Here is a 24,578-nt window from a genome sequence, read left to right as displayed (position 1 = left end):
GTTTGATCCATCTAGAATTTATTTTTGTGTAAGATGTAAAGTATGGATCCACCATATTTTCTCCATACAGCTAACATCTTTCCCCCACTGATTTAAAATGTCACTTTTATACTGTGTCCTCTTGATTAAAAGCTGTTATTAAAGGTGTTGACTCGGATAAGGACGATTTCATAGTAGCTTTAATTTTTTTTTTTTAAGAGTGGTAATCAGAGGGCACCAGGGTGACTCAATCGGTTAAGCTTCCGACTTTTGATCTTGGCTCAGGTCTTGATTTCAGAGTCGTGAGTTCAAGCCCCATGTTGGGCATGGAGCCTACTTAAAAAAAAAAAAAAAGTGGTAATCAGGTGTCTGGGTAGTGTTTTCCGACCTCTTGGGATGCCTGTCAGGATTCTGTAAAAACTACAGTCTCCCTCCCTCTGTGACAAATCCTACTGTCGTTAAGCTGCTGTTACTGAGGGGAATGTGTCTCGCTCAAGTGTGCTGAGCCAAGAAGTAGTTTTTAACCATTGATCTAAAGGTTTTCCGTAAGAGGGAAAAAGAGGGGGGACTCCTCTTTCCCACGTTATAAATTTCACTTGTGGCCAGAGGCCCACTTAGAGATTCCAGGGTTGTTACTTTCAGGAGAAAAGAGTCTCAGCAAGGAAAGGGAGAACCTTTCCAAAGAGAACTGAACTCTTCACTTTTGAAGTCATTAGTTTCTGATCCTCAGGTTGTCTTCCCACTCGGAATTGTTGTCAATTTCTACACCTCTCCTTTGGTAAGTTTTTCTGGTGGACCGTGTGTCCTCCTGGGGAAAGAACTGCTGGATTAGGCGGAGGATGACTAATGTTTTGGCCGGACGTGGAGCTGGAGACATAAGGATAGGAGTCATCTCTTTTAATTTGAAACTGTTTAAAGTCAGAAAAGAGTATGGCCCTTTAAAAGGTAGAATTCTCAGGGTACTCCTGACTATAAAGGCTCGTGGAGTTCTACCCAAAGGGAGCTAGAGGCAGAGACCTGTCTGGTAGGACAGATGCCACTGACTGGGACAGACATCCCGGGGAGTGTTTTGTCAACTGTTTGAGCAGCCTGTTCGGTTTGATAGGGGAGGCTCCACAATGGCTGTTAATTTCATCCAGTATTATAAAATTGTTCTCTTATTCGTGCTACTCAAGGAGTAGCTTGTCACTTCAAACTTTGGCAGATGTTCTCTGTGCTTGAAAGTCCCAGTGGCCGTGACACCTTGGTAGAGTGACTGGTGCTGACTTCCTCTCTCAGTGTGTTAACCCTTGCATGTCTCCTCTGCTAGAGAAGCTCATACAGGTGTAAAATCGTGAGGGAAGCTGGGATAGTTGTGAAAGGTGGTCTCGGTACAGGCTAGTTTTCACTTACATTTTTCTTAGTTTGTTCCAGAAACTGTTGAACACTATAAAAAATAATTTACAAAGGATATAGTGGAACTCCATTTCAAAAGTCATGTCAGAGTAAAGAAATAATATCCACTTTATGGGCTTGGTGATATGTCAAAATTGCCCAATTTATTCCATGTGATTGTGATATCTGGGAGACAAGCTCATGGCACAATAATGAGCTGTGGCTGATGCAATTCTGCCATATTAAGTATCAGGATTTAAGGGAAGCCCTTCCCACAGACTTCTATGTATCTACTTAATTATAGTTTCCTCGCTTTCCTTTCCTGTGACATTTTCACTCCTCGGAAGTACTGTCGTGCTAGCGTGTTCCTTTGTAACTCCACATCTGAGTCCTCAAAGCAGATTTCACCTGGTCTGCTGCCCCTTTCACAGTTTTAGCCTGGAGGTTACCCTTGGATCAGCTTTCCCCCTCTTCTTCCTCCTGTCTCACCAGTCATCTCACCTCTCCACCAGAGTTCCACTTCTGATCACCCCAGGCAATTCAGCAACTGAATGAATTCATCCCCCCGCAACAGGAAGGTCTCACATTGGGGGATACTTACCCCTTCCAGACCCTTCCTGGAGGAAGCAAGTTTCCTTCCATGTGGCAGGAGCCAGTTTTATACTTGTTTGGCCTTGTGACTGATAGGATGGGGAGTTTGGGGGAACTGGAGAGGAGATGACAGTTTTAACCAAGAAAAAACATTGAGTAGAAATTATCCCTTCTGCCTTCTTCGGGCGTGTCCCTCTTCTGGGCATCTCTTCAGGATTTCATTCCTCCGTCCAACTGCCGTTCACAACTGCCCTTTCCAACTGCTCCAGAACTCTTGGCCCCGGCATTCCGTGATGTAAATTATTCCACGCATGGCTCGAAATGGGTGCGAAGCAGTGTTGCCAGGTGTCGGATCACTAGTGTAAGTTTACCGGATCTCGGGGGAGGGAGGAGAAAGGGGGAGAACTGCTCTTGGAACTTGTCCAGTTGTTATTGTTTCAGCCAGAGCACAGTAATCGAGCTGGCTGAGCTTGGTGCTGTCCGTGGCTGGGGAGAGAGGGAGCTTGGGGCCCGGAGCCGGGGGCAGTTGGGGGTTGAGATTTTCTACTTTAAAGATTCTAGCGATGGGATATAGATTGTTTGGAATCAAACAGTTGGTGGTGCTGCTGCCCGGGGAGGAACCTGGGACCTCTGGGGCCAAGCCTGAGGCAGAGCTGCTTGGGGCTATGGTGTCTCCTCTGCCTCAAAAAGTAGGGAGAACTGGCTTTTTCTGTTTTTATAAAGAGAGCCAAAATATGGCAAGAAATCCAGATTGCTCACCATGTTTGGAAACAGTCAGCCATAAAACGCAACAGGCCTCTGCATACATGAGATTTTTTTTTCTAAAACAAAAATATTATTTCTCCCCCTTTTTCATGATACATTTTGAGGAAGTGGCTGTTCCTGGTTTACAGTCCCTTTGGGGAATCTGTGTGGGAAGGGCTGCTGCCAGCTATCTTGGATTTATCTAGATTCCTTTTTGACTTGTAAGTTAAGGATTTGCGTTCAATAAAAACAATTTAAATTGAATATTTAGTCTCTTGAATGACCACAAAATTTTAAAAATCCCATTAAAAACAAGCATGTTAGAGAAAAAACGTACGTGAATTACACAGTTACTTATCTAGGAAAGTAAAGAGTGTATTTTTATGTTGTATTGATGCTTTAATCTGCTTTAATCTGCTTGGCTAACCGGCACTTTCTTTATTCCTTTTCTTATAGTTGTCATGGATGATGATGATGACTCGTGTCTCCTTGATCTTATCGGGTAAGATGCTCGTTCCAAAATCAGGGTAAATCAAATGTGTGAGGTTTGCTGTACTAAAACAACCTAATAAGCATATTAAAAACTGGGTGGGTTTTTGGGGTGCCCGGCTGGCTCAGTCGGTGGAGCATGTTACTCTTGATCTCGGGGTCATGAGTTCAAGCCCCATGTTGGGAGTAGAGATTATTTAAAATTAAAAAAAAAAAACACACAAACTGGGTGGGTTTTTAAAATGGAAGTCAACATAGAATATGGATTAGCAAATAAAGAGACAAAAATATTTGGATATGACAGGGTTCATAATTAGGCCATCCTTTATTAAATTTACCTTCTAACAAATCCCAGGAGGCAGAAATGAGTGATAATAGGAAATGGAACAACATCAAGAAATCAATAATAAAACAAACCATTAATAAAATTGTTTAAAAATAGGGAGAGAATGTTTCTCAGGCTAATACGTCATTTTCTTTTTACCCTAGTGAAGATGAATCCCAAATATAGGTCACGTATTTATTTGCTGTTTTCCTTTCTTTGTTGCTGTTTTCCAGAGACCCACAAGCATTGAACTATTTTCTACATGGACCTAGTAATAAATCTGTAAGTAATATTTAGAGCATCACAGATATAAATTTTGTCTTTTCTTTACAGTTAAAGTAATCACTTTATCAAATTTGTACCTTTGCAGAGCAATGATGACTTGACAAATGCAGGATATTCTGCAGCCAATTCAAATTCAATTTTCGCCAACTCCAGTGTGAGTATTGGAAACTGAATCCAGTGATAAAGTGTTTCTGTCTCATTGATGGCTTGTGAACCGAGGCTTTCCTTGCCTTTGGAGCCTGATGAGAGTTATTACCTTGTCTCTTGTAATTGACACGGAGGGAGGATCTACTGAATGGTGTTGACATTGTCTCCTTTTAACTTCGTGGACTCAGATAAGCTATATGAGATTTACTTTGCCATTTTCCCAAGCTTTCACCTGTCTTTCTAAAATGACTCCAAAATGTGATAACCTAAGAAAGTCATATTAGAATGTTTTAGACCTTATCACAAAGCTTTAAAGAAATTATTCTTAATTGTAGTTACTTACTAAACATTTCCATCTTAAGCGAGAAAAAAAAGGTAATAACTAAAACTTACTGAGCACTTAGTATGTTCTTGGCGCCAAGGGTTTAGCAAGATTAACCACATTAATCCACACGGTAACTCCGTGAAGTAGGCTCTTTTATGATCAGTATTTTATACATGAGGAAACCAAAGCAGAGAGGTTAGTACTTGCTCAAAAGTCTACAGCCAGGAGTTGTAGAGCTAGGCTTCTCCCTCAGGTTGCCCATTCTGGATTCATATTCTCAAGCTCTAGGAGCATCTGGACAAGAAACCTGACCTCTGGGGGATAGGGAAGTCCTGCTTGCGGACGACATCCAGATAACTATGGTTAAGCCTGTGTTACTTTCATCTTTTCAAGTGCCTTCTTCTATCATGGATGGTAGCCCAGAGTCAGACTGCCCAAGTTTGAATCCTCACTCTACCACTTACTAGACGTGTAACCTTGGATCTATCACTACATCTCTGTAAGGTTCAATTTCCTTATTTATGAAACCAGGAGAATAATAGAACTATTTCCTAGGTTGGTTAACATTAATTGACTAGTCCGTGGAAATTAGTTGGTACAGTGCTCAATAAATGTTAACTTATCAGCAGGGCCTTTATTTTCTTCATCTATAACACGGAATAGTATTCGGAAGGTCCTTGGGGGTGCACAGTTCTTTCAAGTATTTGAGTGTGTGTAAGTTATGTCGGATCATATCATGCGAGACACCTCCACGTGCTAGGGGTGGTTTTAAAGTCACAACACTGATCTCCAGTAAGGCTTGTGAACCAGGAGCATTTCTGAAATTCATTCTGAACAAGTAATAACTTCATGTGGTGCCATGAAGCCCATAAAGTAGATATTTAGCCTGCCCCTCAATGTTCATGATTTTTATTTACCAACCCTCCTCCTTCCATGTTAGTATTAATTCTAACTTTTCAGACTGCTTCGTTCAGTATGTATTTATTGGGTACTTCTATTCCATCATGTCAGGTATAGTAGAAATTTTTTTTAGTAGAAATATATATATTTTTAAGGATTTTATTTATTTGACAGAGAGAGACACAATGAGAGAGGAACACAAGCAGGGGGAGTGGTAGAGGGAGAAGTAGGCTTCCCGCCAAGCAGGGAGCCCGATGCGGGGCTAGATCCTAGGACCCTGGGATCATGACCTGAGCCGAAGGCAGATGCTTAATGACTGAGCCACCTAGGCGTGCCCCCCCCACCTTATTTTAAATAGCTGTTAATACCATATCTTTTCTTTTCTAATCTTGACCTGTCCCCAAAAAACCTGCTGGACAGTGGAGTGTATCTTACTTACCATGTTCCATTTTCTTCATATGCCTGTGTTGTCTCTAGTTGGAATGCCCATTCCTAAGGGCTCCTGGAGGACAGAAACTAACACACAAGTGGGTGCTTGATAAATAAACTTTTGATGGACCTTTACTTTTGAATAGGACACTGAAAGTAGTTTTGAAAGCGTTATAATAGGCTGATTCCTTCTAAGAAATCAAACGACCGTTCACTCATTTTATGTGAGGAGCTTGTTTTTGTGTGAACCAGTCTTGCTTAGGGTGTTAGGGGTTAGAACTGGGAGGGGGGGGCTCCTGGTCCACAGACAGACTCCTAATGGCAACTCATTGTTTGGGAACTCCAGTTCCAGTCCAGTAGCACAACCTGTCACCGTTCCATTTAACAGCACAAACTTTCAGACATCTTTACCTGTGCATAACATCATCATACAGAGGGGTCTTGCACCAAACTCAAAGAGGAGCCTCGAAAGACAGGGCTAACTCTGGGCTACCTTCTGGACCTCTAACAGAACAATACCCAGAACGCCCAAAAGTCACTCGAACTACTGTCATACAGGGGACTAGACATGGCCATCTCCTGGATACACACACACCCTGGGCTGAGTCTCACTCAAGCCCTGGACTGGGGGCAATCCTGAAAAGTCAAGTGTGTGCCAGTATCTCAAAAAATGAAGCTAAACTCCAGGTAGTCATCAGTATGTTCCTGTTATTTATCTATTTTCTATAAAGTAATTTACCAGAGCAATGAATAGGTACACTTAACAGAAACAGTGTTAGATATTACTAAGGAAATAGAATATCAGAATAAGCTGAGCACTTTGGAGAGATGTACCTGGAAAGCAGACTGTTAGGCTTTATTCTATTCAAAAGTGAGGTGCTTTTTATTATTATTATTATTATTATTATTAAGAATCTCTTTCAAAGGTTCGATATGCCAGGTAACACGCTGCTTATTCTTTTAGAATGCTGATCCTAAGTCATCCCTCAAAGCTGTAAGCAACCAGCTTGGAGAAGGGCCCAGTGATGGACTGCCACTCTCAAGTAGCCTTCAGTTTCTGGAAGATGAACTTGAGTCTTCTCCTCTTCCTGATCTCAGTGAGGACCAACCTTTCGACATTCTTCAGAAATCCTTGCAGGAGGCCAATATCACTGAACAGACACTGGCCGAAGAGGCATATTTGGATGCCAGTGTAGGTTCAAGCCAACAGTTTGCACAAGCTCAGCTTCATCCTTCTTCATCAGCATCCTTTACTCAGGCTTCTAATGTTTCGAATTACTCAGGTCAGACGCTGCAGCCTATAGGGGTGACTCACGTGCCTGTCGGAGCATCATTCGCAAGCAATACGGTGGGTGTGCACCATGGCTTTATGCAGCACGTGGGGATCAGTGTGCCCAGCCAGCATCTGTCTAACAGCAGTCAGATTAGCGGATCTGGTCAGATACAGCTAATTGGGTCATTTGGTAATCAACCTTCCATGATGACTATTAATAACCTAGATGGATCTCAAATCATATTGAAGGGCAGCGGGCAGCAAGCCCCATCAAATGTGAGTGGAGGGCTCCTGGTCCATAGACAGACTCCTAACGGCAACTCATTGTTTGGGAACTCCAGTTCCAGTCCAGTAGCACAGCCTGTCACCGTTCCATTTAACAGCACAAACTTTCAGACGTCTTTACCCGTGCATAACATCATCATACAGAGGGGTCTTGCACCAAACTCAAATAAAGTTCCAATTAATATCCAGCCAAAGCCTATCCAGATGGGCCAGCAGAATACATACAATGTGAACAACTTGGGAATACAGCAGCACCATGTTCAACAAGGGATCTCTTTTGCCTCTGCCAGCTCACCCCAGGGCTCCGTAGTTGGTCCGCACATGTCTGTGAACATTGTGAACCAACAGAACGCAAGAAAACCGGTCACCTCACAGGCCGTGAGCAGTGCTGGGGGTAGTATCGTTATTCATTCTCCCATGGGCCAGCCTCACACACCCCAAAGTCAGTTCCTCATACCCACAAGCCTTTCCGTCAGTTCCAACTCGGTCCACCACGTCCAGACCATAAATGGGCAACTGCTTCAGACTCAACCTTCTCAGCTCATCTCCGGCCCAGTGGCCTCAGAGCATGTCATGTTGAACAGAAACTCTTCCAACATGCTCAGGACCAACCAACCATATTCTGGGCAGATGCTGAACAGCCAGAACGCTGCTGTCCAGTTAGTGTCTGGGCAGACGTTTGCCGCCTCGGGAAGCCCGGTGATAGTCAATCACGCCTCTCCTCAGATCGTCAGTGGACAGATGCCCCTGCAGCAGGCATCGCCAACCGTGTTACACCTGTCACCTGGGCAGAGCGGCGTCTCCCAGGGAAGGCCTGGCTTCACCCCCATGCCCTCGGTGACCAGCATGGCAGGCCCTAGTCGGTTCCCTGTGGTCAGCTCCTCCAGCACTGCCCATCCTAGTCTTGGGTCTGCGGTTCAGTCGGGAGCAACAGGATCAAACTTTACGGGAGACCAGCTGACACAGCCAAACAGGACTCCAGTACCCGTCAGCGTGTCTCATCGTCTTCCAGTTTCTTCTTCCAAATCTACCAGCACCTTTAGTAACACACCTGGAGCAGGAACCCAGCAGCTCTTCTGTCAGGTACGTTTGCTTTATCACGTGAATATTTGGAAGATTACAGAATGGGAAAATGGAATGTGTATTTCACAGAATATCATTTTCATCCTAAGCTCCCAGTTTATTAACTTCCAGTTTTCAATTTATGATTGATTCCCTTTTTTCTTCCTAATTAAAATGTTTTATCCATCCTAGCATTGGGGTTTGGAGTGGGGACTCTAGAGTCAAACTCATGGATTTGACTCAAAGCTTTATGACACAGAGCAAGTCTTACCTTAACTTACCTCTCTAGACTTAATTTTCCTCATCAATTGAACGGACTATACTAGTACCATTCCATGGGAGTATTGGGAGGATTAAATGAGATAATCCACATAAAGCACTTAGTGTAGTTGACTTCTAACAGCAAATGGCAAATACTCAATGAGAGCCCACTGATACACATACTTGATGAAATGTATTATGGGCATTTGAAATGAAAGCTTAGTGTAGATTATTTACTTACATCATGGAGTAATCCACTAGCTCATAACTATGGACTGGGTGAAGAAGTTGGGGCTGCTTCTTGAGTGCCAACGGGAAAGGCTCAGGGACTCAGTGTGACTCATCAGTGGGTAACTGGCCTGCACCAGAGGGATGCATACTGAGGGAAGGATCCCAGATTACCTCGGGCAGTTGGTAAACCCACAGGACTATGTTTCAGAAAAGCATCTCAAATGTCATCGGCTTTGGTTCCCACCCCGCTGCCCCCATCTGCTGATCCTTGAACTCTAGCTTCTGGTTCCTGCTCATCCTGAGCACGGCCCATAGTTGCAGCTCCACAACCCCGCCTTCACCCCTGTGATTGACCCTTCTTTGTCCTCCTTTTCCACTGCCTTGCTCCTCCACATTTACAAGTATTCAAAAACCTCTCTGTGCCAGGTACATCGATATTCCCTAAGGAAACAAAGATTATTTATGATCAAGGATATTCAGTGTATTACTTTCAGTGTCAAAGGTGTATATGTGTGTTATGAAATAATGCCAGACTTCTAGAAAAGTTAAAGTTGCAAGGATAGTATAAGGAATTTCATATACCTTTCACCAAGATTCCCCAAATGTTAACGTTTTACTACCATTTGTTTTATCCTTCTCTTCCTCTCCCCTCGCACTCGCTTTCTCTCTCTCTCTCTCTCTCTCTCTCTCACACACACACACACATATACACACAAACACACACACAATTTTGAGAGTAAATTGTGGACATGGTGCCTCTTTACCCCTAAATACTTTGGACTTCAGTGTGTATTTTCTAAAAATGGAGACATTCTCCCATATAACCATAGGTTATACAATTATCAAAATCAAGAAATTAGCATGATTACAGTATTACCACCTAATCTACAGACCTTAGCCAGATTTAGTCGATTTTCCCAAGAACGTCCCTTACAGCAAAAGGGGAAAAAAATTATATTGTTTTGTGTTTATGATCCAGGATCACTGTCTAATTTTGTTGCCATGTCTTTAAATCTGGAACAGGTTATCCATCTTTCTTTGTCTTTTATGACCTTGAAATTTTTGAAGAGTACAAACCAATTATTTTGTAGAATGTCCCTCAATTCAGGTTTCTCTGCTGTTTCCTCACGATTAGATTCAGGTCATACATATTTGGTAGCATTGCCACAGAAGTGGTATGTCCTCACAATATGGACTTGTCCCATTACTGGTGGTGTAAACTTTGAACACTTGCTTAAGATAGTATCTGATGCTTCTTAATAAGTTTCTTCTAAGGGGATACTTTGACACTGTGTAGTTATCCAGTTGCTCATCAAACTTGCACACACTACCACTTAAGCTTCCACTGATAATTCCTGACTAAATCCGTTCTTACAGAATCAGCTATTACTGTGATGGCCACCAAATAGAGATTGTCTAATTCCATCATTTATTCTACATTAATTATTGGCATTATACTCTAAGAAAGCTTTTCCTGTTCCCCTTTTACTTATGTCTTTGTTTATATGAGTATGGACTCACAATATTTCTTTTAAGATTTTATTTATTTATTTATTTGAGAGAGAGAGAACACAAGCAGGGTGAAGGGGCAGAGGGAGAAGGAGAAGCAGACTCCCCACTGAGCAGGGAGCCCGACATGGGGCTCGATCCCAGGACTCTGAGATTATGACCTGAGCCAAAGGCAGACACTTAACCGACTGAGTCATCCAGGCGCCCCTCATAAATTCTTATTTTATTCAATGAGTTAAAAATTGTTGTAGTCACTTATCTGATGCTCGTTACTTTGATGGCCATTTGGCACCCCTCCAAATTGGCTACTGGTCCTTCTGACACGTTTCCATCATGCCTTGAGCACTTTCTTTAATTTCTGGCAAAACAAGATGTTCCGTGTTCATTTTTTACTTTCCCTTCTCTGCCCTGGAATCAACCATTTCTTTAAGGAGCCTTATTCCTTCTAGCAGAGAACAGTATTTAGAAACCAAGATCTGAGCACTACATGTTCATTGCGACTGACTTGGATTTCTTTATACACACCCAACATCTGTAGCTATTTATAGATCAATCTACAGATCAATTTATAGATCAATCAATGTATTAAAAACAATGAGTTCAGGGGCACCTGGGTGGCTCAGTAGGTTAAGTATCCCACTCTTGATTTTGGCTCAGGTCATGATCTCAGGGTCATGAGATGGAGCCCCGTGTCGGGATCTGCGCTGGGCATGGAACTTGCTTAAGATTCTCTCTCTCCCTCTCCCTCTGCCCCTCCCCCCTCCTATGTCAATCAATCAATAAAAACAGTGAGTTCATATTGATACTTTGGATTCTAATCCAGGACCACTGGGTTCATTATTCAGGTCTCCTTCTTTTCCATTTCCAAACATCTTCCATGTTTCCTCTTTTCTAACAGTGAGAAAGGCAGCTCCACAATATATTTACTAAATTGCTCAATCCTAGAATACACAGAAAATAGTTTCAGAATAGCTAATCCATACCACCATAAAAAACAAACCTACTAATGAGACGTCAGCATCAGTTTACAGTTCTGTCTTTAGCCTAAAGGTATAGAGTCACAATACTGTGTTCATGGGGCACCTGGGTGGCTCAGTCGGTTAAATATCCGACTCTTGGTTTCAGTTCAGGTCGTGATCTCAGGGTCATGAGATTGACCCCCACATTAGGCTCTGTGTTCAGCAGGGAGTCTGCTAAAGAGTCTCTCTCCCTCTCCCTCTGCCCCTCCCCCCAGCACATGCATGCTCTCTCTCTCTAAAATAAATAAATCTTTTTTTTTTTTTTAAGATTTTATTTATTGGTCAGAAAGAGAGAGAGCACAAGCAGGGGGAATGGCAGACAGAGGGAGAAGCAGGCTCCCCGCTGAGTAAGGAGACCAATGAGGGACTCGATCCCAGGACCCTGGGACCATGATCTGAGCCGAAGCAGGCACTTAACCTGCTGAGCCATGCAGGCATCCCTAAATAAATAAAGATTTCAAAATACTGCATTTGAGTTACTTGGCTTAGTACTTTCCCCTCTCCCTTGGTGTAGTTATGATATTCATCTGAAATATAGTTCTGCTTATTTGTTTCTGTTCATATTTCATTTTAGGAGTCTTTCCCCACTATCCTTGTTGATTTTACCTATTTAATTTCTTTTAAAAGTGTGACCCATTAGCATGGTTTCAAAAGTCAGGGCTCTGCAGAAAGTGTACCTGGAGCACCTCAGTCCACCCTTCTCCCACCCTTCCATCCTTCCCTGCCAGTTCTCAGCCATGTCTGTCATCACCAATCTCATTCATCTCTAGTTGACTTATCCTATGTTTATTTTCATACAAATGAGCAGATACATGTATATTTTCTTATTTCCCTTCCTTTCTTGTTCAAAGTATAGGGTGCTGTAGATACTCTTCTTCATTTCAGTTGCTAAAAAGTTTTTTAAAAACCCAAATATCTAGGGACACCTGGGTGGCTCAGTCACTTAAGTGTCTGCCTTCAGCTCAGGTCATGATCCCGGGGTCCTGGGATCGAGCCCCGCATCGGGCTCCCTGCTCAGCGGGGAGCCTGCCTCTCCCTCTGCCTGCTGCTCCCTCTGTGCTCTCTCTCTCTCTCTCTCTGACAAATAAATAAATAAAATCTATAAAAAAAAATTTTTTAAACATAATAAAAATTAAAAAATAAAAGCCCAAGTGTCTAATAATAGAATCATGGGCTGTGATGAATGCTATGCAGCTACTTAAAATGTTTTCAAAGGGTGCCTGGCTATCTTAGTGGAGTGTGTGACCCTTGATCTTGGGGTTGTAAGTTCGAGCCCCATGTTGGGCATAGAAATTACTTTAAAAAAAATAAAATCTTGGGGCACCTGGGTAGCACAGTTGGTTAAGCATCGAACTCAGTCTCAGCTCAGGTCTTAATCTCAGGGTCGTGAGTTCAAGCCTCCTGTTGGGCTCCACAGTGGGCATGGAGCCTACTTATAAAAATAAATAAAACAAAATCTTTTTATATAAAAGTAAGTAAATAAATAAAATAAAATGTATTTAAAAAATTACTTGGTCAGTTGAGCCTCCAGCTCTTGGTTTTGGCTCAGGTAGTGATCTTAGGGTCATGAGATTGAGCCCCGCATTGGGCTCTGTACTCAGCATGGAGTCTGCTTGAGATTCTCTCTCCCTCTCCCTGCCCCTCCCACTTGTGCTGGCTCTCTAAAATAAATAAATAAATCTTAAAAAAAAATTTTTTTTAATTAAAAAAAAACAAAGATTTGGGGAAAGGCTTACAAAATAATTTTAAGTGTACATTTAAATTTGAAATATTTAAAATGTGCTTTTAAATGTATAATAAAGATGGGCACCTGACTGTCTCAGTCAGTAGAGCATAGGACTCTTGATCTCAGGGTCATGGGTTCAAGCATAGAGCGTCCTTAAAAAAATAAATGTAGGGGTGCCTGGGTAGCTCAGTCAGTTGAGTGACTGACTCTTGGTCTCAGCTCAGGTCTTGATCTTGGTGGTCTAGAGTTGAAGCCCCACAATGGGCTCCACGCTGGGTGTGGAGCCTACTTTTTTAAAAAAATGTATAGTTAATAAACAATTTGTTTTCACTTTTAGAAAAATAATTGGGGAGAGACAATATGTTGAATTAGAAAACAGAAAACCTATTTGCTTACAAAACACCCAGAAATTTCATTAGAAAGAAATGCAATATAATATTAATAGCAGTTCTCTGGATAGTAGAATTACAGATTATTCTCATTTTCTTCTAGTTTTAAAAACTTGCCCCAAGGGGCACCTGGGTGGCTCAGTCGTTGGGCGTCTGCCTTCAGCTCGGGTCATGACCGCAGGGTCCTGGGATGGAGCCCACATCGGGCTCTCTGCTCAGCGGGAAGCCTGATTCTCCCTCTCCCACTTCCCCTGCTTGTGTTCCCTCTCTCTCTGTCTCTCTGTCAAATAAATAAATAAAATCTTTAAAAAATAAGTAAAAATAAAAAATAAAAACTTGCCCCACATAGAAGACATGATACCTGGACAGCATTTATCAAAACATATTTATATATTTTTTAAAAATAAGTAGAACATGCAATTGGTAAAAACTTAAAACAGTTCCAAAATAGTTTGCGGTGAAAAGTAAGTCTTCCGCCAGTCCCCACGTTTCCCTCCCAGAGGCTGCCACCATTTCTAGGTTCTTTATATTCTTCCAGAGATGTCCTCTGCATATACGGTAACAAATATCACATAGACCTACTTACCTCTGCAAAACACCATGGATGTTTAATTACATAAATTGAGGATCATTTTATATCAATATGTATTGATCTGCTTTATGTTTGTTGTTATAGTTAATTATATATAATCAGCCACAGCATGATTTCTTTCTCTTTTTTTATTTTCTGTGTATAAGTAATGGCTTGATTAAGGAGAAAAATCTCTTTGACTCCCAAAAGTTTCAATATCCAAAGGTAACAAGAAGCCTCCACTGGCAGCTCCGAAGTAACTTTTTTGTGACTTTTAATGCCAAAAGGTATGGGAACTAGGTCAGTTGTATTATGTCAAGTGTGTTACTGCTGTACGTTTTCTGGAACAATTAAGGTATCAGGTGTATTGGAATAAGGAGGATACAGCCTTGGAGGCAGCATGAGTTAGAAAAGTAATGTTGAGGTGTTATCTAACATTTAAAGCCCCAGGACACCCAGAAACACTTACAGTGACTCTATTTTACTTTATAATTTCTGTGTAAAATTTCTGTACAAATTACTTTATAGAATGTCGTAATAAACAAAAACACCATTACAGGGACTTTCCATGTTTACCTATTCGGGAAAATTTAACTCAGCAAGTTTTAATCCTATAAAGGGTTAATTCTAGGGAGGAATAAGTTTCTAAATACAAATTTTGGTTTTGGTATAGGAAATATATTTATTTGGTTCAAAATTCAAAAGGTACAGAAAGGTATATATAATAGTGAAAATTTCCCTCCTTCTGTCCCCCAGCCACCCAGTTCTCTGCAGGCAACCAATGTAACCAGCTTCTTATAGAATGAATGTAAAAGTCCCCACCCCACCTTTTGTATTGTGAAAACTTCCCAAACCCACAGAAAAATTGGAAGAGTACAGTGAACGCATTCACCTAGATTTACCCATTGTTGTTTTGCAACATTTGCTTTAACTGTGTGCCTCTTTCTCTCCCTCTCTCTCTACACACACACACACACACACACACACACACACACACTCTTTTTTCTCTGAACCATCTCGAAAGTAAGTTACTAATGTCATGACCCCTTAGTCCTAAATACTTCACCAGCTATCTCATAAGAACAAGGACCTTCTTTAACACAGCCACAATATCACTATCACACCCAGAAAAGTTAACATTAATACAGTAAAATTGTATCAGATTTCTTCCAGTTGACCTAATAATGGCCTTTCCAACAGTTTCACTCCGGAATCCAGTCAAAGGGCACGGATTCATCTGTTGTCACGTCTCTAGGCTAGAGCAACCCAGATCATTTGTCTTGTAGAGTAGCCTCAGTGTGGAGTTGTCTGATTGTGTCCTCATGAGCAGAGGCAAGCTAAACAGTTGTGGCAAGACACAAAGTGTTGGGTGGGCCTGTTATTGGTGATTCTGGGTGTGATCACTTGGTTAAGGTGACTTCTGCCAGGTTTCTCCTCCAGGTCCTGTACCTTTTTCCCTTTGTAAAGCAGAAATGACCGCTAGGATAGTGCTTTGGGACCATGTGACTATCCTCCCCTCCCCCCCCACCTCGTGATTTGCGACTCCATCAGTGAGCCTCACCTGAATATTACATTGGTGGTTGCAAAACGGTGATTTTCTAACCGTATTATCCTATCTAGAGTATTTGGCCGGACTGTTCCATAAAGAAGAGCTTTTTCTCCACCCTCTCTCTCTCTCCCTCCCTCTCTCTCTCTCTTTGGGGCTGTCAGCTTCAGTGCTTACGGACTCGTGGCTGTGCTTATTCCATCCATCCCCAGCTAACTCTCCCTCTCCCTCTGCCCAATATCATTTTGAGGCTAAGCCTGACATATAAATTCATCTGTGATATTTAGATATTTTAGATCTCTAAAAGATCATGTATTCACTTTGTAGTTAATGTTGCAGTCTGTTGCTTTCATTATTCTTTTTAATGCCTAAAATGTCCCAAATGTGGTCAGTGGAGGCCTGCTGAAGCTGGCTCCTATCCTTTTGATGCGGCCCCATCTACTTTGAGCTCTTTGTGGCCCAAGATACTGTGCGCATGTCTTCTGATTACCTTGCCTTGGACCTAGAATCAGCCATTCCTCCAGAGAGCCCTGTGAGCTTAAATCCCTTAATGCAGAGATAATTTATAGGATTTAAACTTTCTTGTAAACAGATTAATATTCAAAAGTCAGCGATTAAAGCAGGCAATTTACAAGAGTTTAGCCTATTAAGCAAAAGTAAATTATTTTAAGTCCAAATCTCCTTAGATCACTAGAAGATTTAGTAGATTGAAAATCCCTTGAGAGCAGGACCCACCCTGCTTTCCAGCCCCTCCCTACCCCTCCTCTAGCTCAGCCTGACAACCTTAGAACGGAGCCACTGGATTTTCAGACACCGAGACTTCAAAATTCTAGGTGTTGTTTGTTCCTCACCTTCTATACTTTTAATAAGTTACTAAATCCTACAGATTCGTCTTTGAATGCCTCACACCTGTTCTTTCCAATAATAATAAAAGTAATGATCATATTATTAACAACTGGTACAGTGGCCAGAGGCTCTCCGTATTATTGCTAAGCCTTACCTTGGGGCTACAAGGAGTGACTGTTTCCATTTCACAATCAAGGAGATGGAGGTTCAGAGCATGGCCAAACTGCTCAGAAAGGCAGATTTTACCTGCCAGCTGGCGCTGCTAGTGCAGCATCCCCGTTTCTCTCCTTTTCTGCATCCTTACCCCGAGCTAGACTTTAAGAGGGACTGCAATGTAATGGGAAAAACAAGAGTTGGGTTAGGAATCAGAGCTCGCTTGTAGGTCCCGCTCTGCCAGGGACTGGTTTGGTGATCTAAGTTTATATCTTAAACTCTCTGAGGCCTAATTTTCTCTTCTTTAAAATGAGGAACTCTAGCTATGCAATCGAACCACCTGGGGAGCTTTTTAAAAATATGGATGCATGGGCCTCTCCTTCATAAATTCTGATTTAAATGGTCTGGAGACAGAGCTCTAAGCATCAGCATTTTTCAGAAGCTCCCCAAGTGATTCTAAAGAGCAACCAGGATAGAGAAGCACTGGGCTAGATGATTTCCAAGGCCCATTCTGACCCTAACACATCGACAAATGTAGCAATTATCTGGGTGATTGATTTGCCTTCGGCCTCTTTCTAAAGGCGGATTTCCACCACGTTAATCTTCCTAAAACATTTGCTTGGTGACCTGAACCAAATCATCTGAGACTCCCCATCGCCACAAGAGAAAGTACAAACCCCTGGCTGGCAGTTAAGCTTCTCTGGTTGGAAACCCTCCATTTTAGCCAGGCTGACCCCTCCTCCCCGCCTCCCTCATTGTGAGCCCCACATCTTTACTGACACGGGTATTCATTAAACTTCCTTTCCTAGCAGGTAGAAATGCTTCCTGTCCTTCAGAGGCCCCCCAAAGCCTCTAAAAGAAAGAAGCCTTTTCCAGTCACCCCAGATACCTTCTCTGCACTTTTTGTTCATACTGCGTACTGGGTGCATAATCACTGACAGTGCTGTTGCCTGCCTGCCTGCCTGCCTGCCTTCCTGCCTGCCTTCCTGCCTTCCTGCCTGCCTGCCTGCCTGCCTTCCTGCCTGCCTTCCTGCCTGCCTGCCTTCCTGCCTGCCTGCCTGCCTTCCTGCCTGCCTGCCTGCCTGCCTGCCTTCCTGCCTGCCTGCCTTCCTGCCTGCCTGCCTGCCTGCCTGCCTTCCTGCCTGCCTTCCTGCCTGCCTGCCTGCCTGCCTTCCTTCTTTCCTTCCTGCCTTCCTGCTTCCCTTCCTGCCTTCCTTCCTGCCTGCCTTCCTTCTTTCCTGCCTTCCGCAGTACTTCAGTACCTGCCACGGCCAGCCCTGGGCCAAGTCCCAGTGAGACAACATTCTGTTGCAGGGCAGGAGGCAGACAGATAAACTGACAACCGCAGTGCAGTGTTTTCAGTGCTCCGGTAGAAGTAATCCAGAGTGCCAGGCTCAGAAAAGAAGCCTCTAACCCAGATGGGATGGTTGGGGAAGGTTTCCTTGAGATAGTGGTTTCTGACTGAGACCTACCCAGGTAGCAAGGGCCTGAGTGAAGAATTCTCCAGCAGTAGGAACAGCCGTACAAAGGCTGGTGAGAGAAGAGACCGTGATACTGAGGGGACAGGAAGACCGGTTCAGGTGAGGTGCAGAAGATTTAGGCGGGAAAGGCGAGCAAGGACCAAATCATACGGGACCTTTGTCATGTTAAGGAGCCAGTGTCATAATCAAAGCATGAAATGCTGAAGCCCTACACCAGTCTGGTGGCACAAGAGATGGTGAGAATGGAATGGATTTGAGATTGATTGGCTGTCGTGGAGAAATAAGGATGATACATAGACTCTTGACCGTCACACCAGCTTCACTGAGCTAGAGAACATGGAAAGAAATTGTGGTTTGAAGGGAAGTTAGGAGTTTAGAATATGTTCGTCAAGTCTCACAACCTAGAGGACAATCAAACTATATGGCAAACAGTTATAGACACCGAAGCATAAGACCAAAATGTGGACTCAGTGGGACTGACCAGCATATAAATTGTAACTGAAGTGGTACAGATGGGTGAAATGGATCAGGGAGAGTGCATGAGTAAAGAAAAAAAAGTGGCCAGAAGAGAACCCCAAAGCACCTCGATATTTAGGGGAGGGACACAGAAAGAAGAGTCCACAAGTGAGACTCAGAAGGTTCCAGAGAAGAGGAACTGATAGGCTTCAGCATTTTGGAAGCTAAGGAAAGAGAATGTTACAGGCAGGAGGGCAGAGGTCCACAGAGCGAAGTGCCACTGAGAAGCCAGTGGAGGTCAGGATCAGGATGTTTCTGACAGATTTAGCAACAAGGAGGCAGCTGTCGACCTTGGTAAGACTTGTTTCCCTGGAGTGTTAGGTGCAGAAGCCAGACTGAAGTAGACCGAGGAGAGAGTGGGAGGTGTGGTAATGAGTACAGACAACATTCAGAAAAACGAAGGTAACTGATAGGCACAGGATGGGTAGGGTCAAGGGAATTTGTTTTTTAAGATATGGGAAAGGCTTGAGCTTTTTTCAAAGCTGATGGCAAGGAGACAGACATAAATTCCACAGCATTGGTGGGATTCTTTGTAGAAAAGAGGAGGGCTGCGTCCGCCATTGTAGCAGGAGAAGCAAGGAAAGGTAGAATGGGGATGTGGGTAAGGTTGTAGCTGTGGTGGGAGAGAGTTGAACGAGCTCTCACCCGGCTTACAGGTTTGAAGATAATGAAATAGCATTCAGTGGAAAATGGGCAAAGGAGCTGGTTAGGAAAGAAAGGATTGCTGGACAGGCATGAGGGCCCAGTTGAGGTTGGCACAGGGGACGTGAGGCAGTAGCTGGACAGGGTCTCTGCTGCTCTATCCAAGGCCTTTGTTCAAATTAAGAAAAAGTGACCCTCTGGGTAGATAAACTGCTCCACTGGCAGGCTTGGCGCTTTTATTTATTTTTCTAAGATTAATTATTTATTTATTGGGGGTAGTGAGGGGTAGAGGGAGAGGGAAAGAGAATCTCAAGCACACTCCCCTCCTAGCGTGGAGCCCAATGTGCGGCTCCATCTCATGGAGATGGAGCCTGAGATCGTGGCCTGAGCAGAAATCAAGAGTCAGATGCTTAACCCACTGAGCCCCCCCAGACACCCCAGGCTTGGCACTTTTAGATGGAAGAAAAAGTGCTCCTTCTCTTCCTGAAGTTTAGCTCTCGGTGCCTCTGGCAGGTCACACATCTTTGTGTGTTCTCCAACCTTGCCGGCTCCAGCCCATTTCTGTGGCAATGGGGCAATTCCCAGACGAGAGTGTGGTTGGGCAGACCCCAAACGTCTCCCTCATTCAGTAAATGCCTGTTGTAGGATGAATCTCGTCTTGCTAGGTTGGAATTGGTTTCTTTCAAAGTGTACCACAGAAGGGGAAATTGACACATTAAATATTTTGATTTGTTGGGTTTTTCTGTATGTGTACATGGTATCAAGATAATCCATAGGATCTAAAGAATTAAGATGTATACTGATATTAGCAGAGTTCTTGGAGCCAAGTTCTCAACAAAGTATCCTTAAATAGTCTATTTGTGAAGAATATATATATATATATTTTTTTTAAGATTTTATTTATTTATTGGACAGAGAGAGAGAGAGAGCAAAAGCGGGAACACAAGCAGGGGCAGAGGGAGAGGGAGAAGCAGGCTTCCCGCTGAGCAGGAAGCCCGATGTGGGACTCGATCCCAGAACCCTGGGATCGTGACCTGAGCTGAAGGCAGACGCTTAACGAGACTGAGCCACCCAGCCACCCCTATATATATATATATATTTTTTTTTTTTAAGATATAAAATATATATATGTATTTTATTATTTATTTTTTTAAAGACAACTGCTTTTCAAATAACACCAAATGGATTCTTTTTTTTTTTTTAAGATTTTATTTATTCATTTGAGACACAGAGATACAGAGAGAGAGAGAGAGAGCATGAGCAGGGAGAGAGGCAGAGGGAGAGGGAGAAGCAGGCTCCCCGCTGAGCCAGGAGCCCGATGTGGGGCTTGATCCTAGGACGCTGGGATCATGACCTGAGCCGAAGGCAGACGCTTAACCATCTGAGCCACCCAGGCGCCCCTGGATTCTTTTTTTTTTTTTAAGATTTTATTTATTTATTTGACAGAGAGAGACACAGCGAGAGAGGGAACATAAGCAGGGGGAGTGGGGGAGGGAGAAGCAGGCTTCCCGCTGAGCAGGGAGCCTGATGTGGGGCTCGATCCCAGGACCCTGGGACCATGACCCGAGCCGAAGGCAGATGTTTAACGACTGAGCCACCCAGGCGCCCCTATATATTTTAGAAAATGTATTTAAAGAGTAAGTCTTCTCTACGAGTTCAAGAAAAACAATAGAATGATAAATTTTATTTCTGGAAAAGATTGTCAGCTGTGAGCAAACTGAAGTTTTGGGGAATGGGGGAAAGTTGCTGTCTCCTGGGGGCGGGGGGTTGCTGGTATGGGAGGGAGGGACAGACGCCCGTGACTTCCGCTGCACTCAGTTTATTTCACAACTATTTACCGTGCGCTCACTGTGGTGCCGGGCCTGTTCCAGTGCTGGGAATACAGCAGGGAACCAGACGGATAAGAGGCCTGCCCTGAAAATAAGTAGGCTGGGCACAACCAGTGAACTTCTAGAGACAAAGCAGTTCCGAGGCAGTGGAGCTTTCCAAACATACAGAGCAGCTGAATTGAGGTGATTCCACTGTGGGGACCGGGACAGGTTCCCCCCTTGGATCCTGATTCTTCTGCCGCCACCCTGGCCCTAGCCACCCCACCCAAACCTCTGCAGTTGCCCCAAGGGAAGGGGTACAGTGAGAAGCACAGGCAGCGGTAAGAAGATGAAAACACGCTGCTGCCAATGCTTAGCCTCAGACAGGTGGGCGAGGGGACTATAAAACACTCCCCGGGGCGCCTGGGTGGCTCAGATGGTTAAGCGTCTGCCTTCGGCTCAGGTCATGATCCCAGGATCCTGGGATCGAGTCCCGCATCGGGCTCCCTGCTTAGCGGGGAGCCTGCTTCTCCCTCTGCCTCTCTCTCTCTCTCTCTCTCTCTCTCTCTGTCTGTCTCTTATGAATAAATAAATAAATAAAAAATCTTTAAAAAAAAAACAAAACACTCCCAACTGTGCTCAGACAAGAGGTGGCCCCTTCAGAGAGTATCCTTGTTTTTAGACACAACAGTACTTCATACCCTCAATTTGATGGTGAATTTTCAGGCTTTGGCATAAGATTGTTCTGGGTTTTTTCCCTTTTACTCTTCTGTCTTGTGAAAGCGAACACATTTAGAAAAAATACGTAAAACGTCAGCGTACAGTTAACAAAGATTTTTTTTTAAGACTTTTATTTATTTGAGAGAAAGAGTAAGCAAGAGAGAGAGAGAGAGAGCACAAGTGGGGGGAAGAGGGAGAGGGAGAAGCAGGCTTCCCGCTGAGCAGGGAGCACAATACGGGGCTCGATCCCAGGACCCAGGTATCATGACCTGAGCCGAAGGCAGACACTTAACCGACTGAGCCACCCAGGTGCCCCCAGTTAACAAAGAATTATAAAGCAAATTCCCATCCATGTGAACACTTAAGAAATAAAATATTGCCAGTAGTCCCAGAAACCAGCCCCCTCCATAGGCCTTCCCAACCTCGGCCCTTCTCCTGGCCTTTGTAATGATCTCTTCCTTGCTTTTGCTACTTATGTACGCATGGAATTTGTTTTATTCATCTGTTTAGTAGCTATAAATCATTTTAGGTCATGTCTGATTAACAAGGTAGAAGATCAGGCTGGGTAATGCCATTTTTATTTAAAAAAAAAAAAAGTCGGATGCCTGGGTGGCTCAGTCATTGAGCGTCTGCCTTCGGCTCAGGTCATGATCCCAGTGTCCTGGGATCGAGCCGCACATCGGGCTCCCTGCTCCGCGGGAAGCCTGCTTCTCCCTCTCCCACTCCCCCTGCTTGTGTTCCCTCTCTCGCTGTCTCTCTCTGTCAAATAAATAAATAAATAAATAAATCTTTAACAAAAAATAAAAATAAAAAAGTCGTGTGCTGTAAAGCAATAAGGATGATATTCTTCTGTTTCACGTGAACTAGGCACATTGGAAAAAATCCCCAAACTGTCGTGTACTAACAGGCTGCTGTAAGGACTATGGTCATTTGAACATCTTCACTCTGCTTCATCTATTCGTCTGTGGATTTGGTTAGTTCAGAGTCCCACCTAGTGTATAGCCTTGCCCTGTTAAACCACATTTTTCCAACTTTTACCTGTCTTGTTTTTTTATTCAAAGTGGCCCTTAGTGTTCATCCCCTGGAAATATTTGTGAGGAAGGCCTGCTCTCACTGTTTGCCCCAGGCCTCCCTACAACCCCAGTGTCCTCTGCATGAGCAGCTTCCTGCAATAGGAGAGTGGAGTTATGTTCTAGTGGAAATGCTGTAACATTGGAAAATTTTCCCCTTCTGGTTTTGTTACTAAGAATGTATTACCTGTCTGCCTAGAATGGTGCAGGTCTGACCTTCCCTGCTAATGGAAGGATGGGCGAGGTGACCATTTCCAACTTTGTAATGACCTCCTCCAGTCCTTCTTGGGTAGTGTCAAATCCTTCTCCATTTTTATATTAGAAAAGGGAACCAAATAATTAATTGTTTCAAATAATTGTTTAGAATAGAAATGTTAACATGAGCTTACTTGGCCAATGGTCAGGTATTGCCAAGGTCTCATATGAATGGTTGGTGGGAACATTTTATTATTTTATTTTATTTTATTTTATTTTATTTTAAAGATTTTATTTATTTATTTGACAGAGAGAGACACAGCGAGAGAAGGAACACAAGCAGGGGGAGTGGGAGAGGGAGAAGCAGGCTTCCCGCCGAGCTGGGAGCCCGATGTGGGGCTCGATCCCAGGACCCTGGGATCATGACCTGAGCCAAAGGCAGATGCTTAGCAACTGAGCCACCCAGGCGCCCCTGGTGGGAACATTTTCATCAGGCCAAGGTCATAGTTTAAGTCCCCCATGGGGATGGTTGGACTAAACTCTAAATCTACTTATGGTATACAAAATATAAAACTAGAGAGGGACGCCTGGGTGGCTCAGTCGGTTAAGCGGCTGCCTTCAGCTCAGGTCATGATCCCAGGGTTCTGGGATCGAGTCCCACATCGGGCCCCCTGCTCAGCGGGGAGCCTGCTTCTCCCTCTCCCTCTGCCTGCCGCTGCCCCTGCTTGTTCGTGCTCTCTCTCTAACAAGTAAATAAATAAATCTTTAAAAAAATAAAACTAGATAAAAAAACTCTGAAAACTTACTGCACTATGAAGTGATAATGACATGGAAGGTTAAAAATTGAAAGTAATTTAAAAGCCCTTTATCATCTTACTTTATTTTTTTAAGATTTAATTTATTTATTAGAGAGAGCAAGTGCACATGTGCACAAGTGGGGGAGGCGCAGAGGGAGAGGGAGAAGCAAACCCCCCCACCCCACCCCTGCTGAGCAGGAAACCCAACGCAGGACTCTGGGATCATGACTGAATGGAAGGCAGAGCTTAACCGACTGAGCCACCTGGGCGCGCCTACCATCTTACTTTAAATGGATAATAGGGGCGCCCGGGTGGCTCAGTTGGTTAAGAGTCGGCCTCAGCTCAGGTCATGATCCCAGGGTCCTGGGATCGAGTCCCACATCGGGCTCCCTACTCAGTGGGGAGTCTGCTTCTCTCTCTGTCAAATAAATAAATAAAATCTTTAAAAATAAATAAATAAAGATAAATGGATAACAGATTTTTTTAGAGCTAAAAGGAACTTGCCAGTCCTTAAACATCATCCGATTCATCTTCTTCATTTATAGAAAAGAAGCACATACCCATTAAAACATCAGATTAATTTTTCTAATAGTATTTTCCTCAGACTAATATTCAGTTGAAATTACATTTCCCAATTACACGTGATGTTGACATGACGTGAATGAGAGACATACCAGTGGCGGGGTGACACCTACACAGCAAGCAGTGAGTGCTGACAGTGGGTTTGGGGTTGGCACTTGGGCCCTGACCAGGTGCTCAGAGTCTGTGCAGACCCCACATGGGATCTGATAGTCGGAGTTATAATCCTTGCAGGCGTGATGGAAAATTACTGGGGATAGAAACTATTAGGGATAGAAACTGAGTTTCTGGCTCAGCCTTTGCATCTGAGC

The 24,578-nt window shown here is 43.6% G+C and overlaps 1 protein-coding gene and 1 long non-coding RNA gene across 3 annotated transcripts in view; one reads left to right on the top strand and one right to left on the bottom strand.

Annotated features, from left to right (window-relative positions):
- BICRAL (BICRA like chromatin remodeling complex associated protein) overlaps window positions 1-24,578 on the top strand; it is a 74,240-nt gene that overhangs the window by 33,796 nt on the left and 15,866 nt on the right. Inside the window, exons 2-6 of one of the 2 annotated variants that reach the window (XM_036101694.2) lie at window positions 2,159-2,305; window positions 3,145-3,190; window positions 3,736-3,784; window positions 3,873-3,941; window positions 6,553-8,229. In XM_036101694.2, coding sequence (XP_035957587.1) covers window positions 3,150-3,190; window positions 3,736-3,784; window positions 3,873-3,941; window positions 6,553-8,229 — 1,836 coding nt within the window. In that variant the 5' untranslated portion in view covers window positions 2,159-2,305; window positions 3,145-3,149. The remainder of the gene's footprint in view (window positions 1-2,158; window positions 2,306-3,144; window positions 3,191-3,735; window positions 3,785-3,872; window positions 3,942-6,552; window positions 8,230-24,578) is intronic. The other variant, XM_036101702.2, reaches the window with a different exon arrangement.
- On the bottom strand, window positions 162-2,170 carry LOC144379081 (uncharacterized). The gene is made up of 2 exons (XR_013441260.1): window positions 1,955-2,170; window positions 162-315 (listed from the first exon to the last, which is right to left on the bottom strand). It is a non-coding gene; the product is annotated as an uncharacterized LOC144379081 (long non-coding RNA).

This window comes from Halichoerus grypus, chromosome 9 (genome assembly GCF_964656455.1).
Source record: "Halichoerus grypus chromosome 9, mHalGry1.hap1.1, whole genome shotgun sequence".
NCBI classification, from domain to species: domain Eukaryota; kingdom Metazoa; phylum Chordata; class Mammalia; order Carnivora; family Phocidae; genus Halichoerus; species Halichoerus grypus.
This window is presented reverse-complemented; position numbering and strand designations above follow the sequence as displayed.